General features: G+C 37.6%; 1 protein-coding gene across 9 annotated transcripts in view; it reads left to right on the plus strand.

Annotated features, from left to right (window-relative positions):
* The window catches only part of PIBF1 (progesterone immunomodulatory binding factor 1), a 238,531-nt gene that overhangs the window by 49,428 nt on the left and 163,520 nt on the right, over positions 1–25,583 (plus strand). For 7 of the 9 annotated variants that reach the window (XR_012427009.1, XM_005585991.4, XM_015439336.3 and 4 more), the window contains exons 9-10: positions 6,779–6,904; positions 25,115–25,213. Coding sequence is in view for 8 of the 9 variants with exons in the window: in XM_005585991.4 (XP_005586048.3) it covers positions 6,779–6,904; positions 25,115–25,213 (225 nt within the window). In the remaining variant the exon portion in view is untranslated. Of the gene's footprint in view, positions 1–6,778; positions 6,905–7,135; positions 9,033–22,217; positions 23,094–25,114; positions 25,214–25,583 lie in introns of those variants that run through there. The other 2 variants (XM_074022132.1, XM_074022134.1) reach the window with 2 other exon arrangements.

The raw sequence follows: 25,583 nt of genomic DNA on the forward strand, positions 1-25,583 counted from the left end.
TTTCTGTTCTTGTGATAGTTTGCTGAGAATGATGTTTTCCAGCTTCGTCCATGTCCCTACAAAGGACATGAACTCATCTTTTTTTATGGCTGTATAGTATTCCATGGTGTATATGTGCCACATTTTCTTTATCCAGTCTATTATTGAAGGACATTTGCGTCAGTTCCAAGTCTTTGCTATTGTGAACAGTGCTGCAATAAACGTACGTGTGCATGTGTCTTTATAGTAGAATGATTTATAATCCTTTGGACATATACCCAGTAATGGGATTGCTGGGTCAAATGATAGTTCTAGTTCTAGATCCTTGAGGAATTGCCACACTGTCTTCCACAATGGTTGAACTAATTTACGCTCCCACCAACACTGTAAAAGCATTCCTGTTTCTCCACATGCTCTCCAGCATCTCTGTTTCCCGACTTTTTAATGATTGCCATTCTAACTGGCGTGAGATGGTATCTCATTGTGGTTTTGATTTGCATTTCTTTAATGATCAGTGATGATGAGCATTTGTTCATATGTCTGTTGGCTACGTAAATGTTTTCTTTTGAGAAGTGTCTATATCCTTTGCCCACTTTTTGATGGGATTGTTTTTTTCTTGTAAATTTATTTAAGTTCTTTGTAGATTCAGGATATTAGCCCTTTGTCAGATGGATAGATTGCAAGAATTTTCTCCCGTTCTGGAGTTTGCCTGTTCACTCTGATGATAGTTTCTTTTGCTGTGCAGAAGCTCTTTAGTTTAATTAGATCCCATTTATCAATTTTGGCTTTTGGGGCCGTTGCTTTTGGTGTTTTAGACATGAAGTCTTCGCCCATGCCTACATCCTGAGTGGTATTGCCCAGGTTTTCTTGTAGGATTTTTATAATCCTAAGTCTTATGTTTAAGTCTTTGATTCATCTTGAGTTGATTTTTGTTTAAGGTGTGAGGAAGGGGTCAGTTTCAGTTTTCTGCATATGGCTAGCCAGTTTTCCCAACAACATTTATTAAATAGGGAATCTTTTCCCCATTGCTTGTTTGTGTCAAATTTGTCAAAGATCAGATGGTTATAGATGTGTGGTGTTATTTTTGAGGCCTTTGTTCTGTTCCATTGGTCTGTAGATCTGTTTTGGTACCATTACCATGCTGTTTTTGTTACTGTAGCCTTGTAGTGTAGTTTGAAGTCAGGTAACGTGATGCCTCCAGCTTTGTTCTTCTTGCCCAGAATTGTCTTGGCTATGTGGGCTCTTTTTTGGTTCCATATGAACTTTAAAGTAGTTTTTCCCAATTCTGCGGAGAAAGTCATTGGTAGCTTGATGGGGATAGCATTGAATGTATAAATTTGGGCGTTATGGCCATTTTCACAATATTGATTCTTCCCATCCATGAGCATGGAATGTTTTTCCATTTGTTTATGTCCCCTCGTATTTCTTTGGGCAGTGGTTTGTAGTTCTCCTTGAAAAGGTCCTTCACATCCCTTGTAAGTTGTATTCCTAGGTATTTTATTCTTTAGTAGCAATTGTGAATGGGAATTTACTCATGATTTGGCTCGCAGTCTGTTATTGGTGCATAGGAATGCTTGTGATTTTTGCACATTAATTTTGTATCCTGAGACTTTGCTGAAGTTGCTTATCAGCATAAATAGATTTTAGACTGAGACGATGGGGTTTTCCAAGTATACAATTGTGTCATCTGCAAACAGAGACAATTTGACTTTCTCTCTTCCTAGTTGAATACCCTTTATTTCTTTCTCTTTCCTGATTGCCCTGGCCAGAACTTCCAATACTGTGTTGAATAGGAGGGGTGAGAGAGGGCATCCTTGTCTCGTGCCAGTTTTCAAAGGGAATGCTTCCAGTTTTTGCCCATTCGATATGATACTGGCTGTAGGTTTGTCATAAATAGCTCTTATTATTTTGAGATACATTCCATCAATACCCAGTTTATTGAGAGTTTTTAGCATGAAGGGGTGGTAAATTTTGTCAAAGGCCTTTTCTGCATCTATTGAGATAATCGTGGTTTTTGTGATTGGTTCTGTTTATGTGATGGATTACGTTTATTGATTTGTGTATGTTGAACCAGCCTTGCATCCCAGGTATGAAGCCAACTTGATCGTGGTGGATAAGCTTTTTGATATGCTGCTGGATTTGGTTTGCCATTATTTTATTGAGGATTTTTGCATCGATGTTCATCAGGGATATTGGCCTGAAATTTTCTTTTTTTGTTGTGTCTCTGCCAGGTTTTGGTATCAGGATGGTGCTGGCCTCATAAAATGAGTTGGGGAGGATTCCCTCTTTTTCTGTTGTTTGGAATAGTTTCAGAAGGAATGGTACCAGCTCCTCCTTGTACCTCTGGTAGAATTCGTCTAGGAATCCGTGTCATCCTGGGTTTTTTTTTTTTTTTTTTTTTTTTTCGGTTGGTAGGCTATTACTGCCTCAATTTCGGAACTTGTTATTAGTTTATTCAGGGATTCGACTTCTTCCTGGTTTAGACTTGGGAGGGTGTATGTGTCCAGGAATTTATCCATTTCTTTTAGATTTTCTAGTTTATTTGCATAGTGGTATTTATAGTATTCTCTGATGGTAGTTTTTATTTCTGTGGTATCAGTGGTGATCTCCCCTTTTTCATTTTTTATTGTGTCCGTTTGGTTCTTCTCTCCTTTCTTCTTTATTAGTCTAGCTAGCGGTCTGTCTATTTTGTTGGTCTTTACAAAAAAAACAGCTTCTGGATTCATTGATTTTTTGAAGGGTTTTTCGTGTCTCTGTCTCCTTCAGTTCTGCTCTGATCTTAGTTATTTCTTGTCTTCTGCTAGATTTTGAATTTGTTTGCTCTTGCTTCTCTAGTCCTTTTAATTTTGATGTTAGGGTGTCAATTTTAGATCTTTCCTGCCTTCTCTTGTGGGCATTTAGTGCTATAAATTTCCCTCTACACACTGCTTTACATGTGGCCCAGAGATTCTGGTACATTGTGTCTTCGTTCTCATTGGTTTTAAAGAACATCTTTATTTTTGCCTTCATTTTGTTGTTTACCCGGTAGTCATTCAGGAGCAGATTGTTCAGTTTCCATGTAGTTGTGCGCTTTTGAGTGAGTTTATTAATCCTGAGTTCTAGTTTGATTGCACTGTGGTCTGAGAGACAGTTTGTTATGATTTCCATTCTTTTGCATTGCTGAGGAGTGTTTTACTTCCAATTATGTGGTCAATTTTAGAGTAAGTATGATGTGGTGCTGAGAAGAATGTATATTCTGTTGATTTGGGGTGGAGAGTTCTGTAGATGTCTATTAGGTCTGCTTGGTCCAGATCTGAGTTCAAGTCCTGAATATCCTTGTTAATTTTCTGTCTCATTGATCAGTCTAATATTGATGGTGGGGTGTTGAAGTCTCCCACCATTGTTGCGTGGGAATCTAGGTCTGTTTGTAGGTCTCTAAGAACTTCCTTTATGAATCTGGGTGCTCCTGTATTGGGTGCATATATATTTAGGATAGTTAGCTCTTCTAGCTGCATTGATCTCTTTACTATTATGTAATGCCCTTCTTTGTCTCTTTTGATCTTTGTTGGTTTAGAGCCTGTTTTATCAGAGATTAGAATGGCAATTCCTGCTTTTTTTTTTTTTTTTTTTCCTGCTTTCCATTTGCTTGGTAAATATTCCTCCATCCCTATATTTTGAGCCTTTATGTGTCTTTGCACGTGAGATGTGTCTCCTGAATACAGCATACTCATAGGTCTTGACTCTTCATCCAATTTGCCAGTCTGTGTCTTTTAATTGGGGCATTTAGCCTGTTTACGTTTAAGGTTAATATTGTTATGTGTGAATTTGATCCTGTCATGATGCTAGCTGGTTGTATTGCCCGTTAGTTGATGCAGTTTCTTCATAGTGTTGATGGTCTTTACAATTTGGTTATGTTTTTGCAGTGGCTGGTACCAGTTGTTCCTTTCCATGTTTAGTGCTTCCTCCAGGAGCTCTTATAAGGTAGGCCTGGTGGTGACAGAATCTCTCAGGATTTGCTTGTCTGTAAAGGATTTTATTTCTCCTTCCCTTACAAAGCTTAGTTTGGCTGGATATGAAATTCTGGGCTGAAAATTCTTTTCTTTAAAAATGTTGAATATTGGCCCCCACTCTCTTCTGGCTTGTAGGGTTTCTGCAGAGAGATCCCCTGTTAGTCTGATGGGCTTCCTTCCCTTTGTGGGTAACCCGACCTTTCTCTCTGGCTGCTCTTAACATTTTTTCCTTCATTTCAACCTTGGTGAATCTGACGACTATGTATGTTGGGGCTGCTCTTCTCAAGGAGTATCTTTGTGTATCTTGGGGTTGCTCTTCTCAAGGAATATCTTTGTGATGTTCTCTGTATTTCTTAGATTTGAGTGTTGGCCTGTCTTGCTAGGTTGGGGAAGTTCCCTTGGATAATATCCTGAAGTGTTTTCCAACTTGGTTCCATTCTCCCCATCACTTTCGGGTACACCAATCAAACGTAGATTTGGGCTTTTCAAGTAGTCCCATATTTCTTGGAGGCTTTGTTCATTCCTTTTTATTATTTTGTCTCTAATTTTGTCTTCTCTTCTTATTTCATTAAGTTGATCTTCAGTCACTGATATCCTTTCTTCCACTTGATCGATTTGGCTATTGAAACTTGTGTGTGCTTCATGAAGTTCTCATGCTGTGTTTTTCAGCTCCATCAGGTTATTTATGTTCTTCTCTACACTGGTTATTCTAGTTAGCAATTTGTCTATCCTTTTTTTCAAGGTCCTTAGCTTCCTTGCATTGGGTTAGAACATGCTCCTTTAGCTCGGAGGAGTTTGTTATTACCCACCTTCTGAAGCCTACTTCTGTCAATTCGTGAAACTCATTCACTGTCCAGTTTTGTTCCCCTGTTAGCGATGAGTTGTTATCCTTTGGAGGAAAAGAGGCATTCTGGTTTTTTGAACTTTCGGCCTTTTTGCACTGGTGTTCCCTGTCTTTGTGGATTTATCTACCATTGGTCTTTGATGTTGGTAACCTTCAGATGGGTCTTTGAGTGTCTTTGAGTAGACGTGCTATTCCTTTCTGTTTGTTAATTTTCCTTCTGACAGGCCCCTTTGCTGCTGACCTGCTGGAGTTTGCTGAAGGTCCACTGCCAACCCTGTTTGCCTGGGTATCACCAGCAGAGGCTGCAGAACAGCAAAGATTGTTGCCTGATCTTTCCTCTGGAAGCTTCTTCCCAGAGGGGCACCTGCCAGATGCCAGCCAGAGTGCTCCTGTATGAGGTGTCTGCTGGCCCCTACTGGGAGGTGTCTCCCAGTTGGGATACATGGGGATCAGGGACCCACTTGAGGAGGCAGTCTGACCCTTAGCGAGCTTGAATGCTGTGCCGGGACATCCACTGCTCTCTTCAGAAACTGTTGGGCAGGGACATTTAAGTCTGCTGAAGCTGCACCCACAGGCACCCCTTTCCCCAGGTGCTCTGTCCCAGGGAGATGGGGGTTTTATCTGTCTATTTTATTTTCTTATATGATATTCCTTTCTAGTTGGTTTTTTAAAAGACACTGTGGCTTTTTTCAGCAATACCAAAAGCCTATTTCTTTTAGATAGATAAATATATGCTATGACTGTTTTTTTTATTTGTGACATAATTTTTTAAATTCCTATGACTAATATCTCTATGGAAAGTATGTTTTAAAGGAAAGTATGAAAGTATCTCTATAGAAGTATATTTTGGAAGAAAATCTCAGTATGCTAATGATTTCCTATGTGAAATGTAAAAGAATTATGAGGAGGTAGTATCACATTCTGTTTTAACTTATATGCCCTTCAGTGAGACTCCCTATGTTTTGGTCCTGCCTTATTTCTTCTACTAGATGTGTAGAAGTTACTAAAGTACCTTAATACTAATAACTTTTATAACCCTTGAATTATTCTTATCAACATACCAAAAACAAATATGCTGGGTGCAGCGGCTCACACCTGTAATCCCAGCACTTTGTGAAGCCAAGGCCGGAGGATTGCTCGAGGCCAGAAGTTTGAGACCAGCCTGGGCAACATAGAAAATCCTGTCTCTATAAAAAAAGTTTTTAAATTAGCAAGGCACAATGTCAAGCACCTGTAGTCCTGCTTACTCGGGAGGCTGGGGCAGAAAGATGGCTTGAGCCCAGGAGATCAGGGTTACATGATTAATGTGCCACTGTACTTCATCCTGAGTTACAGAGCAAGGCATTATCTCTTTAAGAAAAAAAGAAAAAATACTAAAACACAACAAATTTTACCTTAAAGGTAAAGGTAAATTTTACTTTTAAAGAGTTCACAGATTCATAATTTTTTCCTAGCCTGTAGTAGTTTTTCATACCCTATATAATACTTTGACTTGGCTAAAAGATCCTGGTGTGGCTGTGGTTGTCATGCTTGGAAGCAAAGGATTCATAGACTCAGAGTCATTTCATTTTTATATTTTTGTAATATTATTCATCTCTCAACATCATCCTACCAGATTATTATTTTTAAATGAAGGACATTCTCAATTTTAAAATAAGCTTCAACCATATGCATTAAAACTACTAGAAAAGTGTTTTGGAAGATGAATAGTTATCCCACATGAATTACTAAGTTTTCATATAGTAATTAAGTCTTTTGGAAAATAATGTTTAACAGGTTGAAATCTTAGATCATACTAGTTAGGAACAATATTTTTAGGAATTATAAAATTTTATACTTAATAGTTAAGTTTTTCAGGTAACATAGTTTATAGAGCATACTCGAAAGGTATTAAAATCTTATATAGAGTACAGAAGCCTATTTGTTTCAAAAGAAAATTTATGGTTGTTCCTTTTGTCTCCTTCAGAGACCATTATAAAACAGAATATGAAAATAAACTACATGATGAACTAGAACAAATCAGATTGAAAACCAACCAAGAAATTGATCAACTTCGAAATGCCTCTAGGGAAATGTATGAACGAGAAAACAGGTAAAAAACAAAATGTGGTATCTTATTTATCTTGGGAGGTTATAGCAGCTTTATTGAAATTAAATGCTATTTCTATTATATAATGTCTTTTGAATACATTAAAGAAAACTTGTCATAAATAGAAATCTAAATAGAATGAGAACGTGAAAGTTGTAAAGTCTTAGAACAAAATTTACTAGACTAACCTTTTTGCTCTGTTATTCCTGTTATGTCTTTTTTTTTTTTTTTAAGATGGAGTCTCACTGCACTGGAGTGCAGTGGTGTGATCTCGGCTCACTGCAAGCTCCGCCTCCTGGGTTCACACCATTCTCCTGCCTCAGTCTCCTGAGTAGCTGGGACTACAGGCGCCTGCCAGTACACCCGGCTATTTTTTGTATTTTTAGTAGAGATGGGGTTTCACTGTGTTAGTCAGGATGATCTCGATCTCCTGACCTCATGATCCACCTGCCTCGGCCTCCCGAAGTGCTGGGATTACAGGCATGAGCCACCGTGCTCGGCCTCCTGTTATGTCTTTTTTTTACACTAGTGACTTCTGTTTTTGCATTTGCTTCAGTTCAGATTGAAGACAGATGAAAAGGAAAGAGTACTGAGATACCAGTTCTTCCTGTATTATACCAACAATTTCTCCTGGAAACTTTTTAAAACTAGAATAGTAATTTGAAATATACACATGCCTCATGCCTCATTTAGCTGCTGGCTGTGAAAGATGTCATATTAGGTAATCCTGAAGTAATATCATTTTCATTCATGCAGTTACTTTTAGATTAGTAAATATTAGGCTCACCTGGTTAGTGATTGGCAGAATTCGGGAAAAATAAATACTATTTATTTCAGTGGCAGATATTTTTATGCATTGTTATAGAGTGGTTTTTGAAAGTTTATATTTTAATAAGAAAATTATTTTGAAATTGACTTGTGATACTAGTTTATCAGCACTGATTTGCTTATATGATATTTTGATTGTTGTCGGCAAGGCTTTAAATCAGACTTAATCTGTAATAGCATTGTAACATGTCATTTCTACTAGGAATATAGTAGCAGAAAATTTGGTACGTCCACCCCTCAATTCCAGAGAAAAAAGCTGCTGTATTATAGTATTTATAAGTTGGCTACTACTATAAAAACTATATATGTAGAATCATCCTTTGGTAATAAATTAGCAAAGATATTTTTTAAATTACTGTTAAATTGTTATTTAATGTAGCAGGTTGGTAGAGATGTTTATGCTATTGCCTCTGAGGGGTATGATTTTGTTCTTGGGTTTCTTTGTTCTTGGGTAAAAATGTTTGTGATGATAAGAGAGTAGATATACAGTTTATGACAGAACTTTTTTAGGATTTTTGCTAAATATGACTTAGTAGAAAGTCATAAAAATGACTTTCCTGAAAATCAGATTATTATTTTCCTCATAAATTTTCCTCATAAATTTGGCTTGCATAGATCTTTTCTACCTGTTTGATCTTTTTTGAAAGTCTGCATTAGAAGTATATGCCAAAGGAAATTAACGTGAACGTCACTGAATGCAAAATAAATCATTCATTTGTGCATTCAACAAATACTTTGTGATTATACTCTTCTGTTTTTTCTTGTTCTTCTCTTATTTGAGCTTTAAAATAATTATGTCATTTATAATCTAGGATTATATTTTCAATGAAAATAGCAAAGAATTTCAAAATATGAAAATTCTAAGTGATCATTCAGTACTATCTTAGCAGTAGACAAACTAAAAATATGCTTTGGGCACCAGCAAATACGTACGCATACCAGGAGAAAGTATACATGTTCTTAAAAAATGTTTTGACATATTAATTTTTTAAATAACATTTTTTATCTTGGAAAAAATAACACTTCTGCATTTGTTTACACTTAGTTTATATTTTAGTATTTGAATATCCAATTACTAGTAGGAGCACCATAGTCTTTTCTGTGAATAAGGCTTTTGAAGTCCTAAGCTAGCCTTCATATGTTGAATCCTGAGAAAATAATTGTTCCAAGTAGCTCAAAGAAATATTGGACCAGTCTTTAAATAGCATTATTTTTTACTTTAGTTACTATGTTATGATTGTTCTGTTTTTTGACCATATATGTTTGTATGTATGTGTATAAAATAAAAGATGTTCAGAGAAAATTTCCTAATGTTCATTAAATAAATAATTATAAAGAAGTAGAATAATGCAGCACTACAGAAATGTCCTTGAGACTCTTTCTGCTTAACTCTTTTCTTCCATAACTGCTATTCTGTTATGCTAATAACTTCCTTGCTTCTCCTTATACTTTTATTATCTGTGTTTCCAGTAAATAAACATCTCCACACAATATAGTTTAGTTTTTCATATTATATTAGTATCTTATATAAATGGAATTATGCTGTATACATATATATTTTTTGTGGCTTCTTCACGTAACCTTATGATTTTAAGATTCATTTGCTCTTGCACTTAGTTGTCCCTTCATGTTCATAACAAAAGTATGACAGTTTTATGAATGTACATGCTTAGGGCAGCAGAGTTATTAAGAGATTGGAGAGAGAATTCCAAAGACATTCTTTATCTTTGGCAAAATTTTACTTCGTCCCAGCCCTACATTAGAAAGGAGGATCCTGTACCTTGTGATTTACTTGCTCTTAGAGTTCAAAATGCAGACCAAAAGAAGAGGTATTTACCTATTATATGCTAAGCTTTATGTTGGAAAGTTTTACATTTGCACCCTGATGTAATTTCCAGAGCAACAAATTAATGTATTTTGCAAATATTTATTGAAACCTACCATATGCCAGCTAAATGCTAGACATCATAGATAGTGGTGACCTTTGTCTTCACAAAGCTGGTAGTCTAATGGAGGGTAAAGACAAATAGAGAAACAATTATCCTAAGTTATGATGATGGTGGACAAAATGATAGGATGAAAGATGAGACCATCTGTGTATCTAACCTAGTATTGGAAGGAATTGGGGAAGACTTCACAAATGAAGAACTGCCCCTTTTGACTGAAACTACTATTAAAAGTAAAACTTCAGACACATTAAATTTAAAGTTTAATTGAGCAATGAATGATTTGCAAATCAGGCAGCCTCCAAAATCACAGCAGATTCAGAGAGACTCCAGGGGTGCCTCGTGGTCACAACAAATTTGTAGACAAAAAAAGTAAAGTGACATACAGAAATCAGAAGTGAGATACAGAAACAGCTGGATTGGTTATAGGTTGATGTTTAACTTATTTGAACACTCAGCAGTGTATGAATGGTTGAAGTATGGCTGCTGGGGTTGGCCAAGATTCAGCCGTTGTTCCAGGAACATACCCCCAAGTTAGGTTTTCTATCTTGTCTGCCTATTAAGTTAGATTGCAGTTCATCAATAAAGACTCAAATATAGAAGTACAGAATCTTTCTTAAGGCCATATTTAGTTTGCTTTAACACTATGAATTAAGGAAGGAAAGGGAATTGGGAGAATCAATATATAGCATGTATAAAAGCCAGAAAGTAGGATAAAATTAAGCTTTTTGAACAAATTAATTCGGTATGGCTGAAGGATAGACTGAGAGGCAGGGAGTTAAAAGAGATGAAAGAGAAGCAGCAAATGGGCCCAAAGAATGCATTTGGACCATTATGTAAGACCTATGGAGAACAATTAAAAGATTTTAAGAAGAGGCATGAAATGATCTGATTTTATATCCAGAGATCACTGTAATGTAGAGAATAGATTGGAATGGCATAAGCCTGTTAGAGAGGCTCTACTTTTAGAGGTTATTTCCATTATCCAGATGAAAGGTGATAATGGAACTGGATTAGTAGCAGTAAAGATGAGAGAAATGGGCCAGGTTGGGAAATTATCTAGGAGATAGAGCCAACAGGACTCAGTGACTAGATAGGATTGGTGGGATGAGAACTCATTAAGGATGTCAGCGAGGTTTCTGAATTAAACAGCTGCATAGGTAGTGATACAGTTTTTAAAACACTAGAAAATACAAAGCTTTAATAGGAAAACATGATCAATTTAGTTGTTTCACTTGAAGTGTCTGTGGGATATACAAATAAAAGAGTTGACTGTAGAAGAATCTAAACCTCAAGAGAAAGATCTGGGGATTAGAGAGGCCTGTGATATAGACAGTATTATTTCTATTTTACAAATAAGTACTGTTGGTTCTGTGGTTCAATTCTGTTGTGGATTTAATAGGCTTTTGTTGACTGATACAATAACTTTAAAATGTATGGGAACTTTCTATGGTTATTCCTAAGCAATCCACATAGCCATATAAACTTTGGTATGTAATCTTCTTGAAAATTTCCTAATTTTTTTAGGTTTTTGCTGTTCTTTAAAAAAAAATCTTTAAAGTTTATCCCATTGTAACATAAATGTGGTTGGTAGGGGTAGGTTGGTAAGGCTGTGTGGGGAAACAACCAACAGAGCCGTTTCTGGAAGTAGGAAAACTGAAAGCAGATGTCCTTGTCTCCAGTGTTCTTCTGGCCCCCTATCCACATCAGAATGGACACTACCTAACCAGGGGATTCCTGGGATTGGGACTGCCCTGTGGATGCCCCAGCCAGCCAAGGACTCAGAACTGATTGGATGTACACTGAGGCTAGAGTGGACAGTTGCCACCAGGTGGTGCCAAATTGCAGCCTGAGCCCAGATGAACTTGAATTGCCCAAGACACCTAACTAACTAGTTGTACAGGCTTGCCTTTATCGTTTTAATCTCACAGTAATCCAACCCTTTGTTTTATGTTACTGAATCTTTGGGGATCATAGTTTCTTCATTATGGGAGATTTAACTGTAGTTAGAGCTTGTATCATACTAATCTTCCACACAGTAAAAAATAAATTGTAATTTATTTCTTTTGAAATCGTTGAACTTAAAATGGCTAAAGAACGAATTTTAATATTTCCTGTTATAAAACATGAAATTCATAAGTTTACACATTTAGGGTTGTGTGTGTGTGTTTAGGTAAATTAATCTTTTGCTTTGGCCTGAGATGTATGATTGTGTTAATTACTGGTATTGTGCTGTTACAATGAGTTGAAATGGATGAAGTACTTACACTTGCATATTTGTATTTGGTCTCCTTATCTCTCCCCCAATAAACTTTTTTTTTTTTTTTTTTTTTTTTTTTGACGGAGTCTTGCTCTGTCACCCAGGCTGGAGTACAGTGATGTGATCTCAGCTCACTGCAAACTTCGCCTCCTGGGTTGAAGCGATTCTTCTGTCTCAGCCTCCTAAGTAGCTGGGATCACAAGTGCACACCACCACGCCCGGCTAATTTTCATATTTTTAATATTGATGGGGTTTCACCATGTGTTGGCCAGGCTGGTCTCAAATGCCTAATCTCAGGTAGTCTGCCTGCCTCGGCCTCCCAAAGTGCTGTGATTACAGGCGTGAGCCACCATGCCCAGCCCCAATAAACATTTTCTAAAGAAACTGAAATGATGATTAGTGAAATGTATTTTAATTTTCTTTCTATACATCAGAGAATGTTAAAAGAATACTTTTTCTTTTCTATTTTTTAATATGGAAAAGGCACATGGAACTTACTCTATCCAATCTTGGTATCTGACCTGTAGTCATTCCAGTAGTTCTTGAAGTTAAAGTATTGAGAGAAAAGAAAGAGAGTAGAAGATATAAAGACTAAAAAAGGGCAATTATAAACCAAGAGGGAACTTGGATATTTAGATATATCAAACATACTGTAGCTGAAATTATAATATGTATGAATGCTTTGGTCCAGTTTGTGAATTAGGCTCTTTGTCTTTTCTGTATATTCTAGTTACCTAAAATTCCACTTTGGAGCTGTGGGAAATGAATGAAAGGTACTACTACAGTGCTGAGATGTATTATATTAATAACTTATTGCTTAGTAGGTATTATGTGACAGAAATGTTATGGACCCTCTTATGCATTTGGAAATAAGACATTATTCCATGAGTGGGAGTGTATTACGAAAGAGATTTGGATCAAAAGACTGAACTTGATCCTGATTCTACCACTTATTAGCTCAGCGGATAAGTCACTTAATATTCCTGAAGTTTAATTTCTTCTTTTATAAAATGAGCTAATAGGCCAGGCGTGGTGGCTAACACCTGTAACACCAACACTTTGGGAGGCTCAGGCAGATGGATTGCTTGAGTCCAGGAGTTTGAGACCAGGCTGGGCAAAATGGCAGAACCCCATCTCTAGTGAAAATACAAAAAAATTAGCCAGGCATGGTGGCACAGGCCTGTAGTCCTACTAAGGAGGTTGAGGTGGGAGGATCACCTGGGCCTGGGAGGTCAAGGTTGCACTGAGCCAAGATCATGCCATTTGCACTCCAGCCTGGGCAACTGAAGTGAGACCCTGTCTCAAAAAATAATAATAACTACTAATAATACTTCTTAGGGTGGCCTGTGAGGTCTAAATGAGATAATATATGCAAAAAGTACATTATAAATTATAGACATAAATGAGTTATTTTGGTACCTTGTGCCTATGTAGAATACTTGAAGAAAATGTTTTTATCTATTAGGTTGACAATTTAAGGAAAATCACCATTATATAAAAGTCAACTGATAATATTATGGGATTATTTATCATTAGAAGATACTAATACAAAATACATATTCTTAAGTGTTTATCTCCATAGCATTTAACAAGTTTTCTTAAATGACATGATATAGACGTAGAGGGTCTACATGCCATTCTTTTCTGTCTAAATTTCTGCATAAGATGGCTAGCTTATGTTTCCTAATTAGGTTATGAGATAATAAGGTAAAGGGAGATAAATTCAGCTGATAAAGTTTTTCCATAAAGTAAAACTACTTTTATTTAAGGTGGTCTTGTTACTGTAAACACAGAAAGAGCTATTGTGAGTGGTGCTATAAAAAAGATAAGATTAGAGGCATTCATTATGCTCTCAGTGCAGTACGGACTCTGGAAACTGAAATAGCTTTACAATTGTTTGAAAAGGGGTAGGCAGTAGAGAAAAAGAGATTGAAAAGATGTTTTAAGTGCAACAATTAGTATTGCTTTAGTGATTTTATTTTCCTGCCATATCAATAAAAACCATCTTGACCACAATTTATCTTCCAAAAGTACTCAAGAAGAAACTTTAATGATATAAACTTGAAATTTGTGTAGAATCTTAGAGTGATATTAAACAACTTTGAATCTTGAATCTATTTACAAAGGTTCTTTGAGTATATGTAACATATTACAATGGTGAATTTAACTATTGTTCAGAGGTTCCATTCATCATTTTAAAGGTGTATGTCCTCATTAGTGCTTAAGCACATAAACAAACCTCTTTTGTTCATATCTTATCAGATAGCTCTATAATGTTTTAAGTTCTTCTAGGGAAAAATTTAAATAATTACTTTGTCTTTTCAGTTAGATAATTCTTGAAGTGTATGGCTCTGCAGACAACTCTCTCAGCATCTTCTCAAATATTTTAAATTAATTTTTATTAGTAGTTATCTTTTATTGTTAACTATATTCTTTACTCCTGTAGATGTTTACAACATGTGTTCACTGCTTGGTTAATAATACTTAAAATTTTCAAGCTCTGTAGGGTTCCAGATATGAAGCAAGGTAAGTTCAGGTTGCATAGGAATTTAGATTTACCTTTGTGGTGTAGTTCGTTGTGTGGTGGGAGAGGCTGGTAAAGTAAGATTGGGCCAGATTTTAAAGGTTCTGGTGTCAGTGGAGAATGTCCAGAGGTTTTATAGTAGGACGGAAACATGACTTACTCATTTTTTATGACTACGGTTGCAATGCGGGGTGGATTATAGTTGAAGAAAGCCTAGAAGCAGGGAGATCACGTAGGAGGCTATTGCACAGTTTAGGTGATGAAAATGAGAAATAGAAAGAGAAAGACGGTTGAATGTAAAGAATAGGTAGGAGAATTGGCAAGATCTGGTGATTGACAAGAAGTGAACCCCAGGAATGACTCCATCTTTTCTACCTCAGTAGTCTCGGAGTGATTGGTGATAAGGCATGGCCATTAGCTCCAGATTGCAGACTTTTTGAGACAGAGTTTCACTCTTGTCGTCCAGGCTGGAGTGCAATGGCATGATCTCGGCTCATTGCAACCTCTGCCTCCCGGGATCAAGTGATTCTCCTGCCTCAGCCTCCCAAGTAACTGGGATTACAGACATGCGCCACTACGCCCAGCTAATTTTTGTACTTTTAGTAGAGACAGGATTTCGCCATGTTGGTCAGGCTGGTCTGGAACTCCTGACCTCGGGAGTTCACCCACCTCAGCCTCCCACAGCCTCCCAAAGTGCTGGGATTACAGGCATGAGCTACCGCGCCTGGCCTAATTTCTGATCTTTTACAGATGTGACAGCCCTGACCAAGCTCAAAAGTGCTTATCTGAGATCACACAGCTTTTTACTAGAGATGTTTCTCTGCTGTGCCCCAGATTTCACTCCCCTTAGCCCTCACAGTAGTAGAAGGAACCCTAAGCTGCTGAAGGCCCTCCAACAGTCTTCTGTGTTTTCACTAGGATGCCATTAAAAATAGTATCACTTTCATTTTATACAATAAAAAATTTGAGGAAACATTGCTGTAATTATCAACCTTTAAATGAACATTACATTTTAATTTACATTTTCATATTTAGGTAGCATACTAACCATAGCTATTATTTATTGAGTACTTATGCATCAAGCATTGTACTCAACACTTCACATACATTGTAGAAAAGAATCAAACACATTTTATGAAGTTTAGGTATTAATATCCCTATTTTACAAGTAAGGAAATTGAGACATCAACTGTGACTTTTCTGTGATTATTACAAATGTTTTGTTGGTAAAAACTAGATACATTTGACTGCAATGCAGTGCACACTCCCATTTAACTGGTTAGGGCTATGTAAACTGATCAAAGATTTCCTATCAGAACTATAATTTTTGAACGTAATTTACTTAAAATAGAAATTCTGTCTTTTTTATTATTATACTTAAGGTTCCAGAATACATGTGCAGAACATGCAGGTTTGTTACATAGGTATACACATGCCATGGTGGTTTGCTGCACCCATTAACCCGTCATCTACATTACGTATTTCTCCTAATGCTCTCCCTCCCCTAGCCCTTCACCCCCTGACAGGCCCCCAGTGTGTGATGTTTCCCTCCCTGTTTCCATGTGTTCTCATTGTTTGGCTCCCACTTATGAGTGAGAACATGCAGTGTTTTGGTTTTCTGTTCCTGTGTTAGTTTGCTGAGAACAGTGAAGAAACTCTGTCTTTTAAGAGAATTTGTAAACCATATTCCATGCTTGAGGGCTGAGTATGGATCATTAGAGCTTTATAAAAGCGTTTATAATTTTATGTATACACATACACACACACACATACACACACACACACACACACACACACACACACACACACACGAAGTCTTACTGTTTTGCCCAGGCTGAGTCTTGAACTCCTGAGCTCAGGTGATCCTCCCCCCAACCTCAGCCTCCCAAAGTGCTAGGATTACAGGTGTGAGCCACCATTCTCAGACAAGCATTTATAATTTTTGAAGTTGGCAAAGAAGCCTTTATTTTTCTTTTCTTTTTTAAGTTTATTTTACTTTAAGTTCTGTGACACAAGTGCAGAATGTGTAGGCTTGTTGCATAGGTATACAGGTGCCATGGTAGTTTGCCACACCTATCAGTGGGTCATCTAGGTTTTAAGCCCCACATGCATTAGCTATTTGTCCTAATGCTTTCCCTCCCCTTGCCGCCTAACCCCCAATTGGCCCCAGTGTGTGGTGTTCCCCTCCCTGTGTCTGTGTGTTCTCATTGTTCAACTCCCATTTATGAGTGAGAATATGTAGTGTTTGGTTTTCTGTTCCTGTATTAGTTTGCTGAGGATGGTTTCTAGCTTCATATCCATGTCTCTGCAAAGGACATGATCTCATTCCTTTTTATGGCTGCATAGTATTCCATGGTGTATATGTACCACATTTTCGTTATCCAGTCTATCATTGATGGGCATTTGGATTGGTTCCATGCCTTTGCTATTGTAAATAGTGCTGCAATAAATATACGTGTCCATGTGTCTTTTTATAGTAGAGTGACTTATATTCCTTTTAGTATACTCCTAGTAATGGGATTGCTGGGTCAAGTGGTATTTCTTGTTGTAGATCCTTGAGGAATTGCTACACTGTTTTCCACAATGGCTGAACTAATTTACATTCCCACCAACAGTGTGGAAGCATTCCTGCTTCTCACCAGCATCTATGGTTTCTTGATTTTTTAATGATCACCATTCTGACTGGCGTGAGATGGTATCATTGTGGTTTTGATTTGCATTTCTCTAATGATCAGTGATGATGAGCTTTTTTCATGTTTGTTGGCCACATAAATGTGTTCTTTTGAGAAGTGTCTGTTCATATCCACTATCAAGCCTTTGCCCCGCTCCCCAATACTACTCCAACAAAGATGTTTTTACCAAAGCCCCTAAGATCTTCATGTTGCCCAAATCCAGTAGTCATATTCTGTTCTTACTGTTCTTGACCTTACTAGCAGTATGTAACACAGTTGATCACTCCCTACTCCTGGGAACACATTCTTTAGCTTCCATAGTGTCACACACTATAAATTTTTCTCTTCCTCATTAGCTGTACCTACTCATTCTCTTTGTTGATTCCTCCTCATCTTCTTGACAACTTTTGCAGCTGCCTCCATGGCATTTCCACTTGGTTATCTATTAATAATATGCATCCTAATATGTTCAGAAGCAAATTTCTGTTCCATTCTACCTCCTAATTGTGCTCCACCTTCAGTCTCACCCAGCTCAAAGACAGCTCTATTCTTCCACTTGCCCAGACCAAAAACCTGAAGTCATCTTTTTTCACATTCCATATTCTGTTTATTAGCAAATCCTTTTGGATTTATGATATCTATCTCATGCATATTACCTTGGTTCAAGTCACCATTATCTCTTGCCTAAAAATTACTGCAGTAGCCTCTTAAGCGGTCCCCAGCTTTCTTCCTTGCCTTCTTCAGTCTCTTAGCACAGTTCTTGTTAAATGATAAGTCAAGTTGGATCACTCCTCTACTCAAATAAAAAGGCTCCCCATCATTAAACTTAGTAAAACTTTAAATGATTACATTGGCCTGTGATACTACCTGATCAGTATTCAGTTACCCTATCCTCATTTAGGACTTTCTTCTGGTTACTCGCATAGTCATGCTGGCCTCCTGTTCTTTTACCTGTAGGCGTGCTCCTACCTCAGGTCCTTTGTATTCACAGTTTCCACTACTTAACCATCTACTCCTGATGATACACCTGTTCTTGTGGTCTTTTCTGACTTTGTTCTGTGTTGTCTTTGCTTTGTTTTTCCTTAAAGCGCTTACAATCTATCAAAATACTACGTAGTCATTTACTTTGCAGTTTTTTTCCTACTACAATGTGATCTCCATGAGAGTAGGAGTTTTCATGTATCCTTCAGTCCTGGACTCCCAAGTACCAGTGCCTGGTATGCAGTAAATGCTCAGTATACATAATATTTATTGAATGAAAGAATGAATTGGTACTACTTTTTAGAAATTAGGTGGCTGTAGGTGAAAACCTATTCAAAGGTTTATAATGGATTTGATCAGGACTGAGTGTAGTGACAGATATATAGTAGTCACTCAGTTAACCATCTACCAGATTCATTCTGTTTCATTTTGATATGTTACCTTTTATCCTGTCAGCTACTTTGTAAACCTTAACACGTTAATGGATTTAAGCAAATATTTTGCATTTTTGTACTTAAATTTTTTTATAATTTTTCAACCATAATTTGGATTTGGTGTTTACTTTGTGCCTAAGTTTTCATATCTAGAAACAAACAAACAGAAATCTGCTTGAGCACCAACTGTCTTCAGTCCATTTTATGCTGCTATAATAGGATACCTGAGACTGGGTAATTTATAGTGAACAGAAGTTTATTGGCTCACAGGTCTGGAGGCTGGTAAGTGCAATATCTACGTGCTGGCATCTGGCAAGAGCTTTCTTACTACATTATCACATGGTGTAAGGCAAGAAGGTGGAAGATAGAGCTGGGGGAGCCAAACCCACCCTTTTATAATGGCACCAGTCCTACTCTCATGGCCTAATCACCATTATCAGGTCCTACCTCTTAATACTGTTAGAATGCCAGTTAAATTTCAACTTGAGTTTTGGAGGACACAAACTTTTAAACCAAGGCACCAACTATAATAAAAGGATAGGAAAGTGTAGCATTTTCAGTCAACAATGATCTCAAAAAGTTTCTACTCTTAAAATGTGTAGCTTCTCCCAAGAAATTTTATTAAATAAGATTTCCACTTTGTTTATTTCATTTTTATGTCCTACTTATTAACTTTTCAGTCATCTATGATAAAGGTAAAACTACCAGTCATTGAATAGAAACAACATAATGTACATGCAACCCTTCTATTTTATGCCATCTTAAAATCAAAGGCATCAGATATGGAAATGAGCAGTTTTATGTTGTCTCCAGGAAGACACTGGAGATAGAGACAGTAAATTCAAACACTTTTCCTATAAATAAGCCTGTCATATAAAACAGCCTATTTTAATCCTTTGTTGTTCTAACTAGAAAAATATATTTACTTCTATTAGCCAAAAATATTTTTACATGAAGACAGAAGGAAGAGTTCAGATTGCTTAGTTACACCTACTGAGCTCTTCTGACAGCCATGGTTTTTTGTTTGTTTGTTTGTTTTTGTCTTTTCACTATTTATGTTTGGTAAATTTTAAGTTCTGAGGCATTAGGGATGTTTATTCAGGCTGAGACGTACTCCTCGCATTGCCAAACTTTGATTTGATACTGTTCGATTTTCAAAGATTCCTAAAGTTTTTCTCATGACATTTTTCTTACCACTTTTCAGATATAAATATAGATTTAGCCTATTGGTACTGTGAAATTTATCATCTAGTAGCAGGAAAATACATTCTACCCTGTTGTTATGAATGTTTTATAATGAGGTTTTCAAGTTTCAGTTGTGAGCTACTGTTGAATAAACTTCTGTATATTAAATTATCTGCTGTACAAAGGGCACTATATTGTGTATGAACTATGTCTATTTTATTAGAATATTAAAACCTTTAAGTAAATGATTAAGAACTTAACTCTTTAAGTTTCTCATTTGAATGTTACAATTTAATTAACCATATCTCTTGGTTTGTCTAAGAAAGTACTGATTTATGCCTGTTCTGGCATAATTTTTAGTAGCACCCTCTTTTATTCTAAAAAGTGCCCCAGGTTGAAAAATACATTATTTGAACACTCTAGTTATAAAAGTAGGATACTCACTTTCCCTTTGCATTTCACACAGTATTAAGATTTCTTTTCTTCAGTCTTTCCTCTCAGTATGTCTCCAAAACAACATAGGGTGGATGGGAGAAATACGTATGTGAATATGGGAGATACATAGAGTTGCTAGGAAACAACATGAAAGAATGATGAAAAACACAGTGTTGGAATCTAATGTTAACTTTATACAGGTATTTTAAGGATGATATATTCAGATTTTTGTATTTTGAAACATTTTCTTTGTTATAATTACATTTGATTATACACTTGGTTTGGACTTCTAAAACTTGAGCTTCATTAGCTTGTACATGCTGCAGATAGCTTCTATCAATTTTTCAAGTTTCTCTTTTGAAGAACATTTGAATTCCTGTAATTTGTTCCATAATTGTATTTCTGTTATATTTTCTAATGCATTTAACATTTAGAAATGGATTATTTATTAGTTATATGAAAGTTACTGTCTTACCTGTGGAAGGAATACATCTAGCTTTTTATCAAATAGTTTATTTTTAAAAAAGCATGTTACATACTGTGGGCCATAAAAGCTAATGTATAATATATTCACAATTCTTTCAAGGCTTATTTTGATTTCACATCTATTGGTGCCTTGAGGTGGTCATATAATATAAATCTAATAGTGTCAGAATTTCTCAAGGAGAAAACATCTGTGAAGCAAAGGAAATTTTAAGAGGCAGCGTAGTATGATTCACACCACAGACTCTGGAGCCAAATTGTTTGGGTGCACATTTGGGCTCCGTAGCATACTTCTTGTGTGACTTTAAGCTAATACTTAACCTCTTTGTGTTTTAGTCTTATCATTTGTAAAATGGAGGTAATGATACAACTGCTTTGTGGGATTGTTGAGACAGTTAAATGAGTTATGATATGTAAAGTGCTTAGAACGGCTTCTGGCACATGGTAAACAGTATGCTATTGCTATTATTGTCAGTGGAAGAATACATTCAGTTTATCTCTCTTAGACTTCATATGAAACCTGTGAATTGGTAATATTAAAGGAAGTATTTGTTATAAGGAATTATGCTGCTTTTTGCTAAAGAATGCAGGTTATGGACTGGATATGGAAGGTGTGGTACTTGATAAGGAGATTGGGATTACACAGAAATGTTACCCACAAACACCCGTGAGAGGACCTGTTGGTAGAAGCCTTAGCTTCTTCTGGTCCATTCCCCAGTTCATTTCTGTTTTCTCTTTCTGAATTGCTTTACCTATTTGTCCTTCAAGGCCCAACTTACATGTCACTTTTTAAAAGTGTTTTACTTTATTCACCTACCTCTCTTACTCCAGAAAAGAATAATCAACTCCTCTTTGTGGCCATAGAATTTTGTTTATGCCTTAACATAGCACTTCACATAGTACCCTCTAATCATACTTCAACATGCCTTAACATAGTACCCTCTAATCATACCTCCTTTCACAAGCCCTGATGTTAGCTTGTTCTAGGTTTTATTTCATTCCGTGTGTCTTGTTTTCATTTCTAATGTCCATTGTTGCAAGAAAGGAAATGTCAGGGACTGAAGCGTCTCCATCTACCAATTGAGCATTCGTGATTCATTAGTCCTGTAAATGTGATCTACTTGTAATTCTGCTGCCAAAATAACATATAGAATAATGAGGCTATATTTGAGAAATGAACATTGAAACCAGTTTGTGGTGATTTAGTGACTAAAATATTTAGATCATTTAGAAATGAAAAATGTATAAATGTTTAATATAGTTTGAGAATTTTATTCTATCTTTAACATTAATTTTTCATGTTTCCATTTGAGAATAGATTATTTTTGAAGGTTGTTGCAATCAGGATGGCATCAGAAAATAACAATATGTCATTTTTTGACAGCTACTTTAGAATGTACTTCTGCTTATATAATAACCCACAAAAGTAGTTTATTTTCTTTTCAATAAGAGTTACCTGTCCTCCAACAAGAAACTGTTTTATTTCTGGCTTATAAACTGTTTTACTGACAAATCTCTAATGGTTGACATTTTTAAATTTTTAAATTTGTTGTTAATATTGATGGCAGCAGTGGCCTATCTGGAGCAACTGCTGTAAAGATGCCAGCTGCAGTGGGGCAGGCGCGGCCCGGGCTGCATGCTCCACTGAGCCGGCAGGAGCCAGAAACAGGCAGAAACCCAGACCCCTTCGAGTTGGAGAGGTGGGAGCCCTCCCAGGCGCTGCTGCAGCGGCCCAGCCACAGCTGCGGACCCAGGCATTCCTTCACTCTCGTCGGCCTAGGGAGCCCTCTTCCCCTGCAGGCTCAGAAAGGCCTGTTCCCGCTGCCTGGCCTATCCCTACTCCCAGCGCCCACTGTGATTTCGGAGCAAAGTTGAGGCCAAGCCTGGGAACTGTTGCAGGTGTGCCTGCTCTTGGGGCAGTGCTGACACCCCAGCCCTCTGCCACCTCGGCGTCCTCCAGACTTTGGACACTGACAAGCACGGGAGGGAGACCAGCCAAAGTCGGGGATGAGGGCGGCTTGGTGCAGGCCTGCAGGTGCCCTTTGGCACTCCAGCCCAGGCGCCGGGTTACAGCTGGTTGATGGTGGCAGGAGGCAGGCAGGTTCCTGGACAGAAAGGAGTGTGTCCCTGGTGAAGCCCCACCTCAAGCCAGGGGTGGCCTGGAGCATGGGAGCTGTGCCGCCAGTTTCACAGAACAGAGTGAGAACTTACGGTACTTTTTCCCCCGGCCTACCTATTGTCACCTATGTACTTCCTCCCCACTGAAGCCCACAAAAACCTCAGGCTCTGGCAGACGTCTGGACTTCAGAGAGGAGCTACCAACTGTGGGTCTCCTCTCAGTCAGGAGCTGAGCAGACATTGGGATGGCCTGCCTGCAGATAGGAGCCACCCACTCTGGATCTCCTGAGAGCTGTACTGCCGCTCAATAAAGCACCTCTTTGCCTTACTCATGCTCCAGTTGTCTCTGTACCTCATTCTTCCTGAACACAGGACAAGAACTTGGGACCTGCTTAATGGTGGGACTGAAAGAGCCGTAACACAAACAGGGCTGTAACACGCCCCTCACTTACCACATTGCAACAAGACGAGAAGTGGGAAGGAGAGAAGAGCTGCAGCCCTTTGGGGAGCCCAGACCTAGGAGCTCCCTGAGCAAGGGCTCTGACACCTGTTTGGGCTCTGCAGTTCCTGGCATCTCCAGGCTTCCGGGCACTACTGCATTCCCCGGTGCGAGCAGTGGAAGCAACTTTCAGTATGCCTGTCCGTTCACAGCCTCACAGGGAGCCTGGAGCCAGCGCCTGGAGCTGCCTACCCCACTACAGCCTGTGTGCCCGGCTGTGCGCAGTGGTTGAACCCTGCACTCACTCACTTGCTCACGCACCCCTTGCTGCTCTGCACTTGGCTTGCCCTCGGCAGGTGTGGGATCCCAGCTGGTAGAGCATAAGCCGAGTACAGTCTGTGAGGCCGAGTGGGTGGAAAAAGCCCAGTGGGCCTGAGCATAACTCGGACAAAGGCGCCACTGGCCACAAAGGTTTCCAGCTGACAAAGCGACACCCCAAGGATCCTGTGACAACATCACCATGCGAAAGACTAGATTGAGTACTGGTACAGCAAGTATAAGTACTGAGCATTTCTATCCAATATTCAGTAGATAAGTTTATTAAAACTTTATGGCTTTCACGACTCCCTACTCACATTCTATATGAATAATAAAAAATAATAATTTCCAATCCCGTTTTTCATGAGAATAGTGTGGCATGATGTAAAAAGCCCTGGCTTTGGAGTAAGAAATAACTGGATTCAAATTATGGTCCTCTTAGACTGTGTGACTTGAGGGCTAGGTACATGAGCTCTCTAAACTTCAGTTTACTCAGCTATAAAGTAGGTTATAAAATACAACATAAGGGCTTTGTAGGGATTAGTTGAGCAAAATCATTTGTATTACATTCTTGTTATTTATGTTGTAACTGCTAGAGAAGGAGATTTTTAAAAAAATAGGTGACTATCTGAAAGAAACTTACGGTTGGTGTTTTTCTTGATTCAAAGTTTCATATTGATTAAAAGGCAAACATTTTGATCTTTGGAAGCTCATGGCTAGCTGTGTAATTTCCCAACTAGTCATTGTTATCTTCCAGCTTCCCTTAACTGACACTAAATGTATTTTTTCTATCAATTTCAGTTCCTTCCTACTGTCCTCACAACTGTTAAATAGATGACTTTTCCAATACCCTAGCCTCGTACTTCCTTGAGCCCTACATAAATATTGACCTTCATCTCAACTCTACTTAATTTAGCCTTACTGATTTTCATACACTATCTTGTTAGCCACCAAAATTCTGCCACTGAAAAGTTCTGTTCTACCTCCAAATCACCATTCTCCAGTCTTCCATCTTGCTTGTACAACTATTACACTTTGACTTAATCTGTCATATCTTATCAGGACCTCTAATTCTTTGTCCCTTCTGCTTTATCCTATCTGTCAACCTGTGTTTCCTTCCTTTTCCTTCCTATATAACTGAGACTTCAAAGTTCTTCATTTCAACGATTCTTTTGCTCATATCCCAAACCGCACTTTTATTTTGATTATCCACAATATATCTTTTACTTAAAATATTTTGTGGGACATTTATTAACCTTCCAAAACCTCAGTTTTCTAGTGGATAATATATGAGTAATTACACTTATCTCATTGGCTTCTGGTAAGTAATACATAAATTATATACAAACTGCTTAGCCTATCCTTTGACCCATGCTGAGAAGGGTGGTGTGATATCGAGATAGACCATATTTGCACCTACACTGGTGTATCTCGCACTTCAAGACACTCAATCAAGCCAGGCAGATTTATATAGTTTTGGGTCCCCAACTTCTCAGATGGGTCCTTAAGATTGTCAGATAGTCCATCTTTAAGAAAGAACATGGATAAATCACACATTTGAAGTAACTGAAATGCATGTTTAAATTTTAGAAATCTCCGAGAAGCAAGGGATAATGCTGTAACTGAAAAGGAACGAGCAGTGATGGCTGAAAAGGATGCTTTAGAAAAACATGATCAGCTCTTAGACAGGTAAGCATCATGAAAATAGAAATGTTAAAACTCGAACCATTATTGTTTCTGTTATATATTCATTTAGAAAATGTATTTTAAAGAGAATAATTTTCATTTCAGTTGAGGTATAATTTATATGCTTTATTTTTTCAATATGCAATTATTGTATATGTTGACAATGAGGTATAGAATAGTTCAGTTACTCCAGAGAGTGTCCTTATGGCCCTTCAGTCCTTCTTAATCACTACTACTTAAGAGGCACCACTTTCTGATTTCTGTCACCACAGGTTAGTTTTGCTCCTCTTAGACTAAAAATACTCTGTGTCCAGGTTCTTTCATTCCACTTTGTTGTTGTATCAGTAGTTCATTCCTTATTATTGCTGAGTAT

This window comes from Macaca fascicularis, chromosome 17 (genome assembly GCF_037993035.2).
Source record: "Macaca fascicularis isolate 582-1 chromosome 17, T2T-MFA8v1.1".
In the NCBI taxonomy this organism is placed as follows: domain Eukaryota; kingdom Metazoa; phylum Chordata; class Mammalia; order Primates; family Cercopithecidae; genus Macaca; species Macaca fascicularis.